Genomic DNA, 13189 nt, shown 5'->3' with positions numbered 1-13189 from the left:
GTGTAGAACACTTTCTGGTGATATCAAACTGTGTTTATCTTTGATACCCTGGTCCAAAACTCTGGTAAGCTTTATTTCTGCCTGTATAAATTTAATTTCTGTTTCGCATTTTTGAGTGAATGTTCTCTTTGCAGAAAACCGTGATTATCTTGAACGTGTCTATCGTGTCGTGTCGTGTCTACGGTGAACGTGACGTGATTACCGTGTCGAAGTGTAAAATAAATTCACGCGTTTGCAGAAATTGGACTTCTCTAGTGTGACGCCAGCGCGGTACCAGGCGCGCAAATTCCTGACGTTACAAGCAGTGTTACATGTCCACGTTCAGATACGCATGATTAACTTGTCTCATTATTCCCCTGCTATGACGTTACAATCGCCATGTGCGTAACAGTAAAATTGGAAGGCTATTGTCTGTATGTTGCAATCAGGGTTGCCAGGTGGCCTAAAAATCGGACAAAAAACGATAAATTGGCCTAATTCCACATGCTGTGTCCGACGCGTAAAAATCATTAGGACGTTTAGTTTTTTGTCCTAATATGTCCGAATTTTGCTGATTGAATAACTTTTTGTCTCCTTCCTATTTTTTGAAGGTTGCAAACCCTTTTTTACGACAAAACGTGGTTTAAAAGTACAACTTGTTTTGGTTAGTACCTTGTTTATGACATTAAATACATAATTGTCTGCTAGTGAATGACCATTGTTGTGTACAAAGCAATTGTATTGTAACAAATGGTTATCTAAGGTGATATGAAGCAACAAGTTGACGAAACATTTTTTAAACGGTGCGAAACCAATGATAAACACTACAGCAACGTGTTGCAATTGCCAACTAAATATTATTTCAAACATAGGACGTTTGTTGGGCTTCAAGTTTGGATTTCAGTTCTAGTGGTTGCACGCATAAGTGACGTCATATTTTACGTCCGTCACTTTGGGGAACGTAAACGCACAAAAAATGGCAGATGGCACCTCGATATTGATACCTTGTTAGCAATTTTACGCTCTCGTTTTTTTTGTCCTAAAATGTCCGATTTTCAGACAAATACTGTCCGAATCCAGCCGACAGTACCTGGCAACCCTGGTTGCAATGATTGATTCATTTACTGTACAACGTGGTCGAGCAAGGTGATTTATAACTGCATTAAGTAAATTCGTTTGTGTTACATTTTTAGAGACGACTAAGGCTATATTAAATATTGTGACGACTGACTAATTAATCTTCAAGTGAAGCCTGTTTACCGTGATTGTCGGTGAGTGTTTAATTTGACTTGTGACCTAAATTAATTCATGGCGTTTATGTGTAACTTATGGCATGCTGTATTTTCCTATAGTCATTGCAGCGATTGTTTCATCGTCTTGCAACTGTTGATACGTGAACTGTACCTGTTGACCTGTGTCGCAAAATAGTTTGTAAGTTAGACATTGGCATTTTTGTGCGTTGACATATGTCAATGTGTTTCGTTTTCTTGTTTAGAAAACCGTTCCCGTCTCCGTTCCCGTTTCCGTTCTCATTCTTGTTTCTGTCCGTTCCTGATTGTGTACGACGTTGTGGTTGTTGCCGCTGTTGTCGCTGTGGATTATTACACGAGATTCGGGAAGTGTGATTTGTGTGGGAAAGGGCGGGGCGTGTTTCAACGTGAAAAAACCCCTTTGTGAGGCTCAGCCTTGCAGGTCGGCCGTTCAGAGTCTACATAAAGAAGTTTTCAACTACTGCTCGTTGAAAGTAAAGTTTCAACTGTCGCCGATCGAGAGAAGCTTTCTACTTTGCTCGTTGGAAAGAAACTGCCGCTAGGTGAAGAAAAATGAATTCCGACACGACTGAAGAGGATAAGGGTGAACAGCTCGTCAAACTGCAACGTTCATTGCAAGAAGCCTACACCCGAACGGAACGATTAATGGTCAGTCCCAAAAACTTGGTTTGTGTGCATTCGTCGGTGCGAATTGTCGATGGAAGATACCGACTTCTTGTGGAGCATATAACTTCAAATTTGTCTGAAAATGAAGATCTTGATGAGGATTTGTTAAAGCGATACGCTGAGGAGAAGACTGAGTTCGATGCCAGGGTTGCTGAATGGATTGAAAAGGCCTAGCATTCTACGTCCCTTCCGCCACCAGTTGGTTCAAAAAAGTCGGCAAAAGGTTCCACTTCTAGTTGCCCTACTTCTGCGAGTACGAGTTCCAGCGTCCGCAGAACTGAAGCACGAATTAAGTTTGAGATGGTTCGCGCAAAACTTCGTCAGGCCAAGGAGAGACAAGAGGAAGAGAATGAGCGACGAAGGAAATTGCGTGATGGAGAACATAATTTGCGTAACGAAGAACAGAACTTGCGCGAGACAGAGCGCCAGTTGGCTGCCGACGCCGAAATTCGCGAGATACAACGTCAAGCCGAATTAGCCGAAATCGAAGCTCGCGGATGGGAAGGTAAATTTGAAGCGGAATTCGTTTGTCCGCCAACCGTAGAGAGGCCTTTTGTACAAACGGTCAACGAATGTCCAAAACCTGTACCGCGTTGTGATAGGCAGGAGCTGCCTAAAGTAAGTCATCAGCCTCCTATCTATGCTACTCCGCAATACAATTGTCCAAATAGGGAAGGTCCTCTTGTAGCGCAGGAACCACGCTACAACTCAGATGAACGTTTTTTTACCTCGTCCGAAGATAATGTCGTTTAATGGTGATCCGATGGAATATTGGACGTTCATTCGCAACTTTGAAGCGCACGTTGCCACTAAAGTTCACTCTGACGATTTGCGGTTGGTTTATCTGCTGCAGCATTGTGACGACAGAGTGCGACCTAAAATTGATCACTTGACGAAAAGGCCAGTCGAGGGTTACCGACAGGCACGTCAAAAGCTTTTTCATGAGTACGGACAGCCGCACATTATCGCAAATGCCTGTGAGCAGCATTTGAAGAAGAGTCCTCGCTTGAAAGGAGATCAACCGGAACGACTAATGCAGTTTGCAGATCTGCTGGAAAAATGTCTCACTACACTGGAGGATATTGATGAATATGCCGGTCTTAATTCACTTGACACCATGCTGCAGCTCATTGACAAGTTGCCATATCGCTTGCAGGAAAGATGGATAGAGCGATCAGTGGAAGTTCTTCATCACACTAATCGTGAAGCCGGGTTTAGCCACTTTGTTCAGTTTGTTTCGGAGCGTGCTGAGGTGGAAAATTCCCTTTACGGAAGTAGGATTATGGGATCTAGGCGCGACAAGGATCCTGGTCCACCGATGAGAAAGCCGAGAGCGTCTGCCTACGTTGTGAACCCAGTTGAAGTTCGACAGCGTCCGACAGAGAGGCCGACTACTTCCGCTACGTGTCTGTTCTGTGGTAAGGCTCACGATTTGCCTAAGTGCTTTGAGTTCAAACGAAAAACGTACTCCGAACGTGTGGAATTCGTCAGTCGTAAGAGATTGTGCTTCAGATGCCTTACTCCAGGTCACCGTGTTAGACGATGCAAGGCGAGAACTGCCTGCGAAGAAAACGACTGTTCGAGTCACTGCCACCACACATTGCTGCATAGGCCTGCTCCAGCCGCAAAGCGACACCAACTGGGCCGCAAAAGGTCGCTTCATGTTCAGTGGCAACGCCGGGCGAATGTGGTTACGACGACGTGTATCAATGCGTCGTACCGGTCGAGGTAAAATACGAAGGTTTTAACTTACGCATTTTTGGATATCGGCTCTACCGGAACCTTCTGTAACCAAAGGTTGATTGAAGCCCTGGGCATGAAAGGTGAAACTAAGGAGATTGTTTTACAAACACTGACAGATGAAGCCAAACAGCATACGGCAGTGAGTTTCTCTGTTTCTCCAGTAGGTGGCGGAGATGATATATTTCTCCCTAAAGTAATAACCGTTGGTGAAATTCCCGTTCGTCCTAATCCGATTCTTAGCAAAGAAGCATTAAGGGGTGCCCCACATTTACGTGACTTGGATTTCCCCTTAATCGAGAAAGGAACTGTAACATTGCTGATTGGTCTGGATAATCCAGACGCCTTGTTCATTGAGGAGATGCGTCGTGGTCCAAAAGGGAAACCGTTTGCTGTCAAGACACCTTTTGGATGGACATTATTTGGTCCGTCACTCCTTCCGTGTGCATCATCGAGGTACCAGGTGAACTTCGTGAAGTCTAGAGACAGCTGTCTACAGAAGCAAATCTCTAGTCTGTGGGAGACGGATTTTGGGGACGAAACTGCTGTTCTACATTTCCCCACGTCGCGCGAAGACAGAAAGACGTATGGTATCATGCAAAAAGACGTGAAAATGGTGGAAGGTCACTATGAGCTGCCGTTGCCGTGGAGAGATAGCTCAGCTTGTTTGCCGGATAACAAGCGAATGGCCGAAAGACGGCTGACATACTTGAAGCGACGCCTGGAGAAGGATCACTCACTGAAGGAAAAGTACGTGAGCACAATGCAGTCCTACCTCGAGAAAGGGCACGCAAGAGAGATACCTCGAGAAGACATCGAATCGGTTGATGGTGTTTGCTGGTATTTACCACATCATCCTGTACTTCATCCCCTTAAGCCAGACAAGGTTCGTGTAGTTTTTGATTGCGCTGCAAAGCACAAGGGCGTTTCCCTCAATGATGTGCTGATGCAGGGCCCGGATCTCATAAACAGTTTGGTGGGTGTTTTGACTCGATTTCGCAAAGAGCGGTACGCTTTAGTGGCCGATATAGAATCGATGTTCCACCAGATTCGTGTTTCCCCTAAGGACAGGGATGCCTTGCGATTTCTGTGGTGGCCAGGAGGCGATTTAACAAATCAACCAACAGCGCATCAAATGACGGGGCACCTGTTCGGGGCGACTTCATCCCCTAGTTGCGCGAGTTTTTGCTCGAAGCAAACAGCCTTAGATTTTGGTCAAGACTTCAATGCACAAGCGTCTTCGGTGGTCAAAAGGAATTTTTACGTGGATGACTGCTTGACCTCGGTTGCATCTACAGAAGAGGGAATTCAAATGACCAAAGAGTTTTCAGATTTGTTGTCACGCGAAGGATTCCACTTGACAAAATGGCTCAGTAATAACCAGAAGATCCTGTCAAAAATTCCTGAAGAAGAGAGGTCAAAGGCAGTGCGAAACAAAAGCTTGAGTGATGACGTCACAGAGAGAGTGCTTGGTGTCCACTGGAACGTGCATAACGATACGTTTGGATTTAAGGTCAGCCTTCCTGAAACGGCGAAGACGCGAAGAGGCATTCTTTCTGCATTGAGTTCGCTGTACGACCCTCTTGGATTTGTTGCACCGTGCACGCTTGGAGCCAAATTATTACTCCAAGGTTTGTGCAAACGTGGAGTTGGCTGGGACGACTGCATTTTGGAATCGGAAGCAACACAATGGAGAGAATGGCTCGGACGTTTACCGAAGCTTCATGACCTGTGTCTTCCTCGTTGTTTTAAGCCCGATGATTTCGGCGATGTGCAAAGTTGGGAGTTACACCACTTTGCAGATGCTTCCTCCGTGGCCTACGGAGCTGTGTGTTATCTGAGGATGGTCGACGTCGGTTCGCGTGTTCACTGCGTGTTTCTGGTTGGCAAGTGTCGACTAGCGCCGCTGAAAACAGTGTCAATTCCGAGACTGGAACTGACAGCGGCAGTTTTATCCGTGAAGCTAGATGAAATGATGCGACGAGAGCTTGGCCTACCGGTGCATCGGTCTGTGTTCTGGACAGACTCCACTGCCGTCCTACAGAGCATCAGGAATTCGAAGAAAAGATTCCCTACGTTTGTTGCTAATCGAATTGCAAAGATTGGAAGGCAAAGCGATCCTTCAAGCTGGAGACATGTTCCTTCAAAGCTCAATCCGGCAGACGAGGCGTCACGTGGGTTGACGTCCGAAGCGTTAGTGACGACTGGCCGCTGGTTGCGCGGTCCGCAGTTTTTGTTGGAATCTGAGGATCACTGGCCTGCGAGTCCGATTGTTTTACCCGACTTACCTGCTGAGTTTAGTCCCGTAAAAAAGCAGGAAGTCTCCATACATATGGTTGTAGAGAAGCAGAGCATTGTTGAGAGGATCATCCATCGGTATTCGTCGTTGCATCGTTTGAAAAAGAGTATCGCCTGGCTGCTTCGATATAAGAAATTTTTATTGTCGCGTGTTCGGCGTGACAAAGCTGTGGTGGAGAATTGTGGATCACTGTCCGTTGAAGAGTTAAATGCTGCCGAGCTGGAGTTGATTAAATATGTGCAGCGAAAGCATTTCAGCCCTGAGCTCGCTGCGTTGGAGAAGGGCTCTCTTTCGAAGAGCTCTGTGAAACGTCACATGTTGAAACTGAATCCAATTGTTGTTAACTCCGTGCTTCGAGTTAGGGGTCGACTAGAAAAGGCTTTCATTCCGTACGATGCCAAACATCCGATTCTGCTGCCACATTCGTGTCATTTTACTGACTTGGTCATCGTGGAGTAGCCGTACGCCGAGTGATTGGGAATTGCCTGTTCTGCAAGAGAAGAAATGCTTCTGCTGGAGTACAGAGGATGGCAGACCTTCCTTCAGCAAGATTGCATCCAGACGAGCCCCCGTTTTCACACGTAGGGGTGGATTATTTCGGTCCCTTTCCAGTTAAGCAGGGACGGAGCATCGTGAAACGCTATGGAGCAGTGTTTACCTGCCTATCAATTCGAGCTGTCCATATCGAAGTTGCCCACAGCCTATCTACAGACTCGTTCATCGACGCGCTTCGTCGTTTCATTGGTCGGCGTGGAAATCCTGTAAATATATATTCCGACAATGGGACGAACTTTGTCGGTGCACAACGGATACTGAGAGAATCACTGCAGTCTTGGAACCAATAACACATTGAGGAGCACTTGAAACAAAGCGGAATTCGCTGGTCCTTCAATCCCCCGACAGGGAGGTGCGTGGGAACGAATGGTGCGCTCCATCCGGCGAATTATGACGTCTCTGATGACACAGCAAGTTGTTTCCGACGAAACATTGTCAACGCTTTTTGTTGAGGTTGAGTCAATACTCAACTCGCGTCCTCTTGTTCCTGTCACCTTTGATCCCCGCGATGATAAGCCGATCACAGCCAATCATCTCTTGCTTATGAGATGCAACTCGAATTTGCCCCCTGGCTTGTTCGACAAAAAGGACTGTTACGTGCGGCGCCGTTGGGCGCAAGTGCAGTACTTGGCGAATCAATTTTGGATCCGCTGGGTTCGCGAATATCTACCGAACATCATTTCCAGGCAGAAGTGGTTCCAGAAGAGGAGAGATCTCCAGATCAACGATGTGGTTCTCGTCGTGGATGATTCACAGCCACGCTCCAGGTGGTTGATGGGTCGCGTTGCGGATACATTTCCCGATAAAACGGGAACTGTGCGCTCAGTGCTTGTACAGACGCGATACAATCGTGTCAAACGACCGATTGCAAAACTTTGCTTGATTGTCGCCGCCGCTGAAAGCGATGCTTAGTGCGGCGCTGTTTTGTTTATTGAATTTCGTTGAACGTTCGATGTTTGTTTGTGTGTGAAATGTATTTACCCGGGTCATACATTTAGGTGGGGGTATGTTACATCTCCACGTTCAGATACCCATGATTAACTTGTCTCATTATTCCCCTGCTATGACGTTACAATCGCCATGTGCGTAACAGTAAAATTGGAAGGCCTTTGTCTGTATGTTGCAATGATTGATTCATTTACTGTACAACATAGTCGAGTAAGGTGATTTATTACTGCATTAAGTAAATTCGTTTGTGTTACATTTTTAGAGACGAATAAGGCTAAATTAAATATTGTGACGACTGACCAATTAATCTTCAAGTGAAGCCTGTTTACCGTGATTGTCGGTGACTGTTTAATTTGACTTGTGACCTAAATTAATTCATGGCGTTTATGTGTGACTTATGGCATGCTGTATTTTCCTATAGTGATTGCAGCGATTGTTTCATCGTCTTGCAACTGTTGATACGTGAACTGTACCTGTTGACCTGTGTCGCAAAATAGTTGGTAAGTTAGACATTGGCATTTTTGTGCGTTGACATATGTCAATGTGTTTCGTTTTCTTGTTTAGAAAACCGTTCCCGTTTCCGTTCTCATTCCTGTTTCTGTCCGTTCCTGATTGTGTACGACGTTGTGGTTGTTGCCGCTGTGGATTATTACACGAGATTCGGGAAGTGTGATTTGTGTGGGAAAGGGCGGGGCGTGTTTCAACGTGACAAACCCCTTTGTGAGGCTCAGCCTTGCAGGTCGGCCGTTCAGAGTCTACAAGAAGTAATGCTATTTTTTTCTTTGAAGAAGACACAAATTCACCACAATTCTAAAACATACAAATCAATATTTTGGTAAAAGCACGATCAACTATTTTTAAGTGCTATCTTGGTGCGAGTTGAGATGGTAAAAATTGAGTTGGTTTGTTGATCTCATTGTGTTGCATGTGAACAGCTATGTCTCTTGGCACATCAGCAATATTTTGTGCATCCGCATTGACTGGAGTTTTTAGTGTAAGTGAAGCACACACATCACCCACGATAAGTTCATGGCATGCCAATTTATATCGTGACATTGACATTTCTGGTGTCACTGCTGACCAACCTTTACCATAGACAAAAAATGGATGTTCAACTGGTGCTTCAACTATTATCTGCAACAATATGATAAAAATGTATTTCTTTGCTTGCAAGACATTTGTACATTAACATTGTACATACCTGTAGTTTATCTTCACCAACAACAAAGCATAAAAGTGCCATTGTCCTCTGTTGATTAAGGCTTATCTTTCCCACTGTGCTTGAGTCTAACTTAAGATCTGGACTTAAATCTGTACTTCGTTGAAAATCCTCTATTGATAAGTCTTGTACACATTTTATCTCACCACTTGCCAGTTGAATTAAAGCACCTGAGAAAAATATTTCATGCTAAAAAGTGAACTCAAAATTCACACTAATTTTGTTCACATGTAAATTTTGTTATTACTTTAGTATGTTGTTATTGATATTAATTCTGTACAAGATTTAGAAAACCCAATTTAAAAGACTTTGTTTGCTTGTCCACAAAAGACAACAATGATACAAATCATGAACAACTGTCTCATTTTTCATTATCCTCATTTGGGCGTTGGGCACAGTATAGAAATTGGGTTATAGTGGTAGTGTAAAAAGAATGTGTAATAGAAAAGAAATTAAAAAAGTACATTGCATTCATGCCATTTACTACATTAAGATATGATATGTAGGACCCATAATTTTCGGTAAAGCACTTCACATGTCATTTGTGAAAATGAGTTTCACATAGAATTTTATACTTGGCAAAAAAATGACAAAACTATTTGTATGACCAATGGTTTGACTTAGTATAAGAGATTATAACCCTAAACGACACAAATGTGATTAAAATATATGTAACGCTTCACAAAATATTTAAGTACCCTTTTCGAAATGAGGTGGGTAGAGTCCTCCATTTTGTTGTTGGTTGTCAGCAGTTTGGCGCTCTGGTAGATCATTCATTGAGCTGATTGGCCATAGATATTTTACGATGCTCAGTTTGATAAAGTTTTGTTAGGGTCAAGCACTCAAGCTATCTTGTGGTGTTACAAAACGATATGTATAACATATAGTCAGATACTATAAGTAGTAAAACAGAGACACACACTAAACACTGTTTTGTGCAGTTGGTTTTGTCACTGTAATAATTAAAACAAGGTGCCATATTAATGACTGTCATGCTACAACTTAAGACTAAACTAGAACCTGGGTTATCTAACAATAGAAATAAGTTCATTCAATAAATTTTGATCTTGTAATTTAGTCAATATACTTGATGTTTGTAGCCTCTTTCATAAATTCTATATGATGGCAATTCTGTGTCATCGTTTCAATTTAGCCACGGGTTTCCGATACCGTAAATAATATAATGCATTTTAGCTGTTTAATCGACACACCACACAAACCATAGCGGTGCTATGTGCCAATTCAATGTCAATAAAGTTGCTATCTTGTCTATGTAGGGGCCACTCTAAAATATGCAATCTACGCAATCTACTAACAAAAACTAACTAAGATGTTGATGGTTAGTGCTATTAGGGTCAGGGTGAGTGTTTGTGATACAATTAACTTTATAATTTAATTTCAGATGCCTTTCAGGTATAATTTTCTCTACAAGTGTTAACATGCGGTACCATACAGTGTTTAGTACCACTCTCAACACATATGAGAATATTAAGCCCAAACTGGACATCTAAAACTAAATTATAGTGTTAATTTTATTATAAACCCTCACCCAGACCCTAAAAGCCCTAACCGTCAACATTTTTGAAAGTTGCATACGTTTTATAAGTAGATTGCGTACAGATTACGTATTTTAGAGGAGCCCCTATGTAGTATTTATGCACATTGCACAAACACAGTTACAAACTATTTTATTTTGTCAAAACATCACAGGTCACAGTTGGGTGCACATGCTGAAACGTCATATTTTTGGGAAACACAAAAGCAAAACACTGAAACCCGGATAAAAAGCGAGAGCAGAGACACTTACTTTTTGTTTCACTTTTATCGGTTTGTTTAGAGGTAATAGTGGCAAAAATGGTACATTCAGAGAAAAATTACACACATATGAATCGTTCTCAGTTAACTTGTAAGTGATGGTTCTGGAGATTTTTCAAAGTCTGACTAGGCAGTATTTCTACATAAAATCCAGGCGAAGCACACAAAAAGCAACACACCTGAAAAAAACACTAAAATATTCACCAGGCCGGAAATAGCTTCTCGGGTCACCAGCAATTTAAATGGCACATTGTGGGTTAGTCGCAGCCATAGGCGCCGAGTTTTACAAAAATACAAGGTGGCGAAATTAAAATATGACGTCACATTAAGTGTGACGTCACTAATGCGTGCAGCCACTAGATCTCAAACTTAAAGCCCAACAAACTTGCAATAGAATTGAACGTTCGTCAAAATGAAATAAAACGAAATGTTTGAAATAAGTTAACATATATTTTGGAACACGTTGCTGTAACGTTGATTGGTTTAGCAACGTTCAAAAAATGTTTCGTCAAGTTGTTGCTGCTTTATATCATCCGAGATGACCATTTATTACAAAACATCTGCAGTGTGTGAAAACAATTGGAGTTTGACGTCATAAAGAAGGTACAAACCAAACCAGGTTGTAGTTTTAAGGAACGTTTTGTGACCTTGTTTTCAAAGCAAAATCTATCCTGATTTTCTTTTTACGATGTTTCGTGCAAAATCGCTACAAACCAACCAAAAGCTGCCACCGTGGTTTACGAACCCAAGGTGGCGGCGCCACCCCGCCACTGCCTACTCCAGGGGCGGGCAACATACGGCCCGCGAAGGGATTTTGAGCGGCCCGCAGACAGTTTCTAGTTTTACATGATAATGTGGCCCGCGGCCACAGTCTGACGCAATTCCCCACTACTTGCTTACTACGTCAAATTATAGTTGTAACGGACAGTAACGCTCCCCAATAGCAAAAAAACTTTCCCGCCGTTGTCTGTGCCGGATTAACCATTAGGCAAAGTAGGCACGTGCCTACAGGCCAGTCAAAAATCCAGGCCACTTTTTTGATTTGGCAACACAGATAATTCTATTTTTTTAGTTGGGAACCCTGATTTTCGGGCCACTTATAACATGTGCCTACAGGCCAGCAGACCCTTAATCCAGCACTGGCCGTTGTTACCATTGCACCATACATCCATTGTTACGACATAACTGCCAACCTTGTGTGTGGCCTGCTTTCACAGTTTCCTTTGTTTCCACACGTGTCTGTGGTGTATGCATTAAATTTACCGTGATAAATAATTTTATGTTATATCAGTTAAACTGTTTGGACTGTATTGTATTTGTGATGTTCTTGAATGTATTTTGGTTTGGGTGGTCAAAAATCCGTTTTAAATCGCTGGATAAATACGCGATTAATGTATCGATCCAGGAATCCGGCCCGCCAAGTACTTCATTTTCCCATATCAGGCCCGCCGACTGGAGAAGTTGCCCGTCCCTGGCCTACTCGGTAATTGGGATCATTAATCATAATGCCGTTTTGACAAAGTGTAACAAACATTTTCCTGTTTATCGTGCACTGTACTAGTCGCATTCAGTGTTATTTACCCTGATGAAGACGACCTGTATAGGACGTCGAAACGTCGGAATAAAATCACATTTGAAGAGCTCTTTAAACTTGAAACATTTTCCTGGTTTCGCTGTTTTTTTTTACTCCGGACATGTTTGCCTGCTGAGGTTATCTTGCGGACGTTATTATTAATCAGCTTTTAAATGTGTGCGGGTATATTTAACGTTTGACGAGCCTTTTCAACGTTGGTATAAACCGAATGCCGACAGACCACATTTTATTGAATCCATAACCAATCCGCATGAGCGGAAGAAGCACAAGGGCGCAAGCAGGGTGAAAAAAGGGCTGCAGACAATTTAGGTTGCAAAACAGGAAAACTTGTGTTCGTTTTGTTGCTTGGTTTCATGTTTTATAATCCGACGGCTGCTGATCTTTCTAGTAAAGATACGAACTGTTAGTTAGCTGTTGTTCTGTGGGAAAACTTGCAAGTTTTTTGGCCATTTTTACTCTCTGTTTGTTTACGAAGTCCCCTACTCAATCCACTTTATTCCTTTATTTTATCCATATTGGTGGATATATCAAACATTCAATCCACTGCTAGATGAGGAGTCGAAGTTGGTCGTAAAGAGTCGGTGTGATGTTTTGTAGCGTGAGTATGACACCCAAAATACGTCATTCGCAGCAAGGTATTGAGGCAACCTGTTGTAGGTCGGTCCACAACGGGACTGGGCGGTTTAATTTGGAAATTGGCTACATCTTCGTGTACAAATCGACTCCTTTCTTTTGTAACAAATACTCGCAGCTAAAACGCAAACCACTTTGCGTGTTGGAAACATGGGTCGTTATTTTGTTGCCAGTTTTGCACTCCTCCATTACAGTACAAGCACTTGACTCTATCCGAAAATCCTGTATAGATAAACAATATTACCATTGTCTTTGTTTGCTTCATGTTATATCTTGTGTAAACAAGAGGTTTTGTTTTTACAACAGGTTCATACCTAGAGAATAGAGTACGGACTCGACAGACTAATTAAGACTTGGATTAATTCTGTATGATGGCCAATTGTGAAGATTCCTACAAAACGTTAGCAATTGGTCACTGTCACTTTTCCAGCACAACAGCGTATAATAAAACGTTACTCTGGTATGCGCAA

The 13189-nt window shown here is 42.9% G+C and overlaps 3 protein-coding genes and 1 long non-coding RNA gene across 4 annotated transcripts; 3 read left to right on the top strand and 1 right to left on the bottom strand.

Moving 5' to 3' along the window:
* Window positions 1-1193: 1193 nt before the first annotated feature.
* LOC145237843 (uncharacterized) lies at window positions 1194-1598 on the top strand. Its single transcript, XR_013862042.1, has 2 exons — window positions 1194-1410; window positions 1475-1598. It is a non-coding gene; the product is annotated as an uncharacterized LOC145237843 (long non-coding RNA).
* Window positions 1599-2679: 1081 nt separating this feature from the next.
* On the top strand, window positions 2680-8131 carry LOC145238994 (uncharacterized). Its single transcript, XM_080102291.1, has 3 exons — window positions 2680-3644; window positions 3714-7958; window positions 8023-8131. The coding sequence occupies exons 1-2, from the start codon at window positions 2680-2682 to the stop codon at window positions 6412-6414; spliced, it is 3666 nt and encodes a 1221-aa protein (XP_079958417.1). The 3' UTR covers window positions 6415-7958; window positions 8023-8131.
* LOC145238993 (uncharacterized) lies at window positions 6901-7422 on the top strand. Its single transcript, XM_080102289.1, has one exon. It carries the CDS (start codon window positions 6901-6903, stop codon window positions 7420-7422), a length of 522 nt encoding a protein of 173 aa, XP_079958415.1.
* Window positions 8132-8266: 135 nt separating the features above from the next.
* On the bottom strand, window positions 8267-9648 carry LOC145237842 (ataxin-1-like). The gene is made up of 3 exons (XM_080100832.1): window positions 9376-9648; window positions 8660-8847; window positions 8267-8592 (listed from the first exon to the last, which is right to left on the bottom strand). Exons 1-3 carry the CDS (start codon window positions 9452-9454, stop codon window positions 8323-8325), a joined length of 537 nt encoding a protein of 178 aa, XP_079956958.1. The 5' UTR covers window positions 9455-9648; the 3' UTR covers window positions 8267-8322.
* Window positions 9649-13189: the final 3541 nt, after the last annotated feature.

Source organism: Phallusia mammillata, chromosome 7 (assembly GCF_965637545.1).
Source record: "Phallusia mammillata chromosome 7, kaPhaMamm4.hap1.1, whole genome shotgun sequence".
Taxonomy (NCBI): domain Eukaryota; kingdom Metazoa; phylum Chordata; class Ascidiacea; order Phlebobranchia; family Ascidiidae; genus Phallusia; species Phallusia mammillata.
Note: the sequence above shows the minus strand (reverse complement) of the source record. Positions and strands in the feature narration are given on the sequence as shown.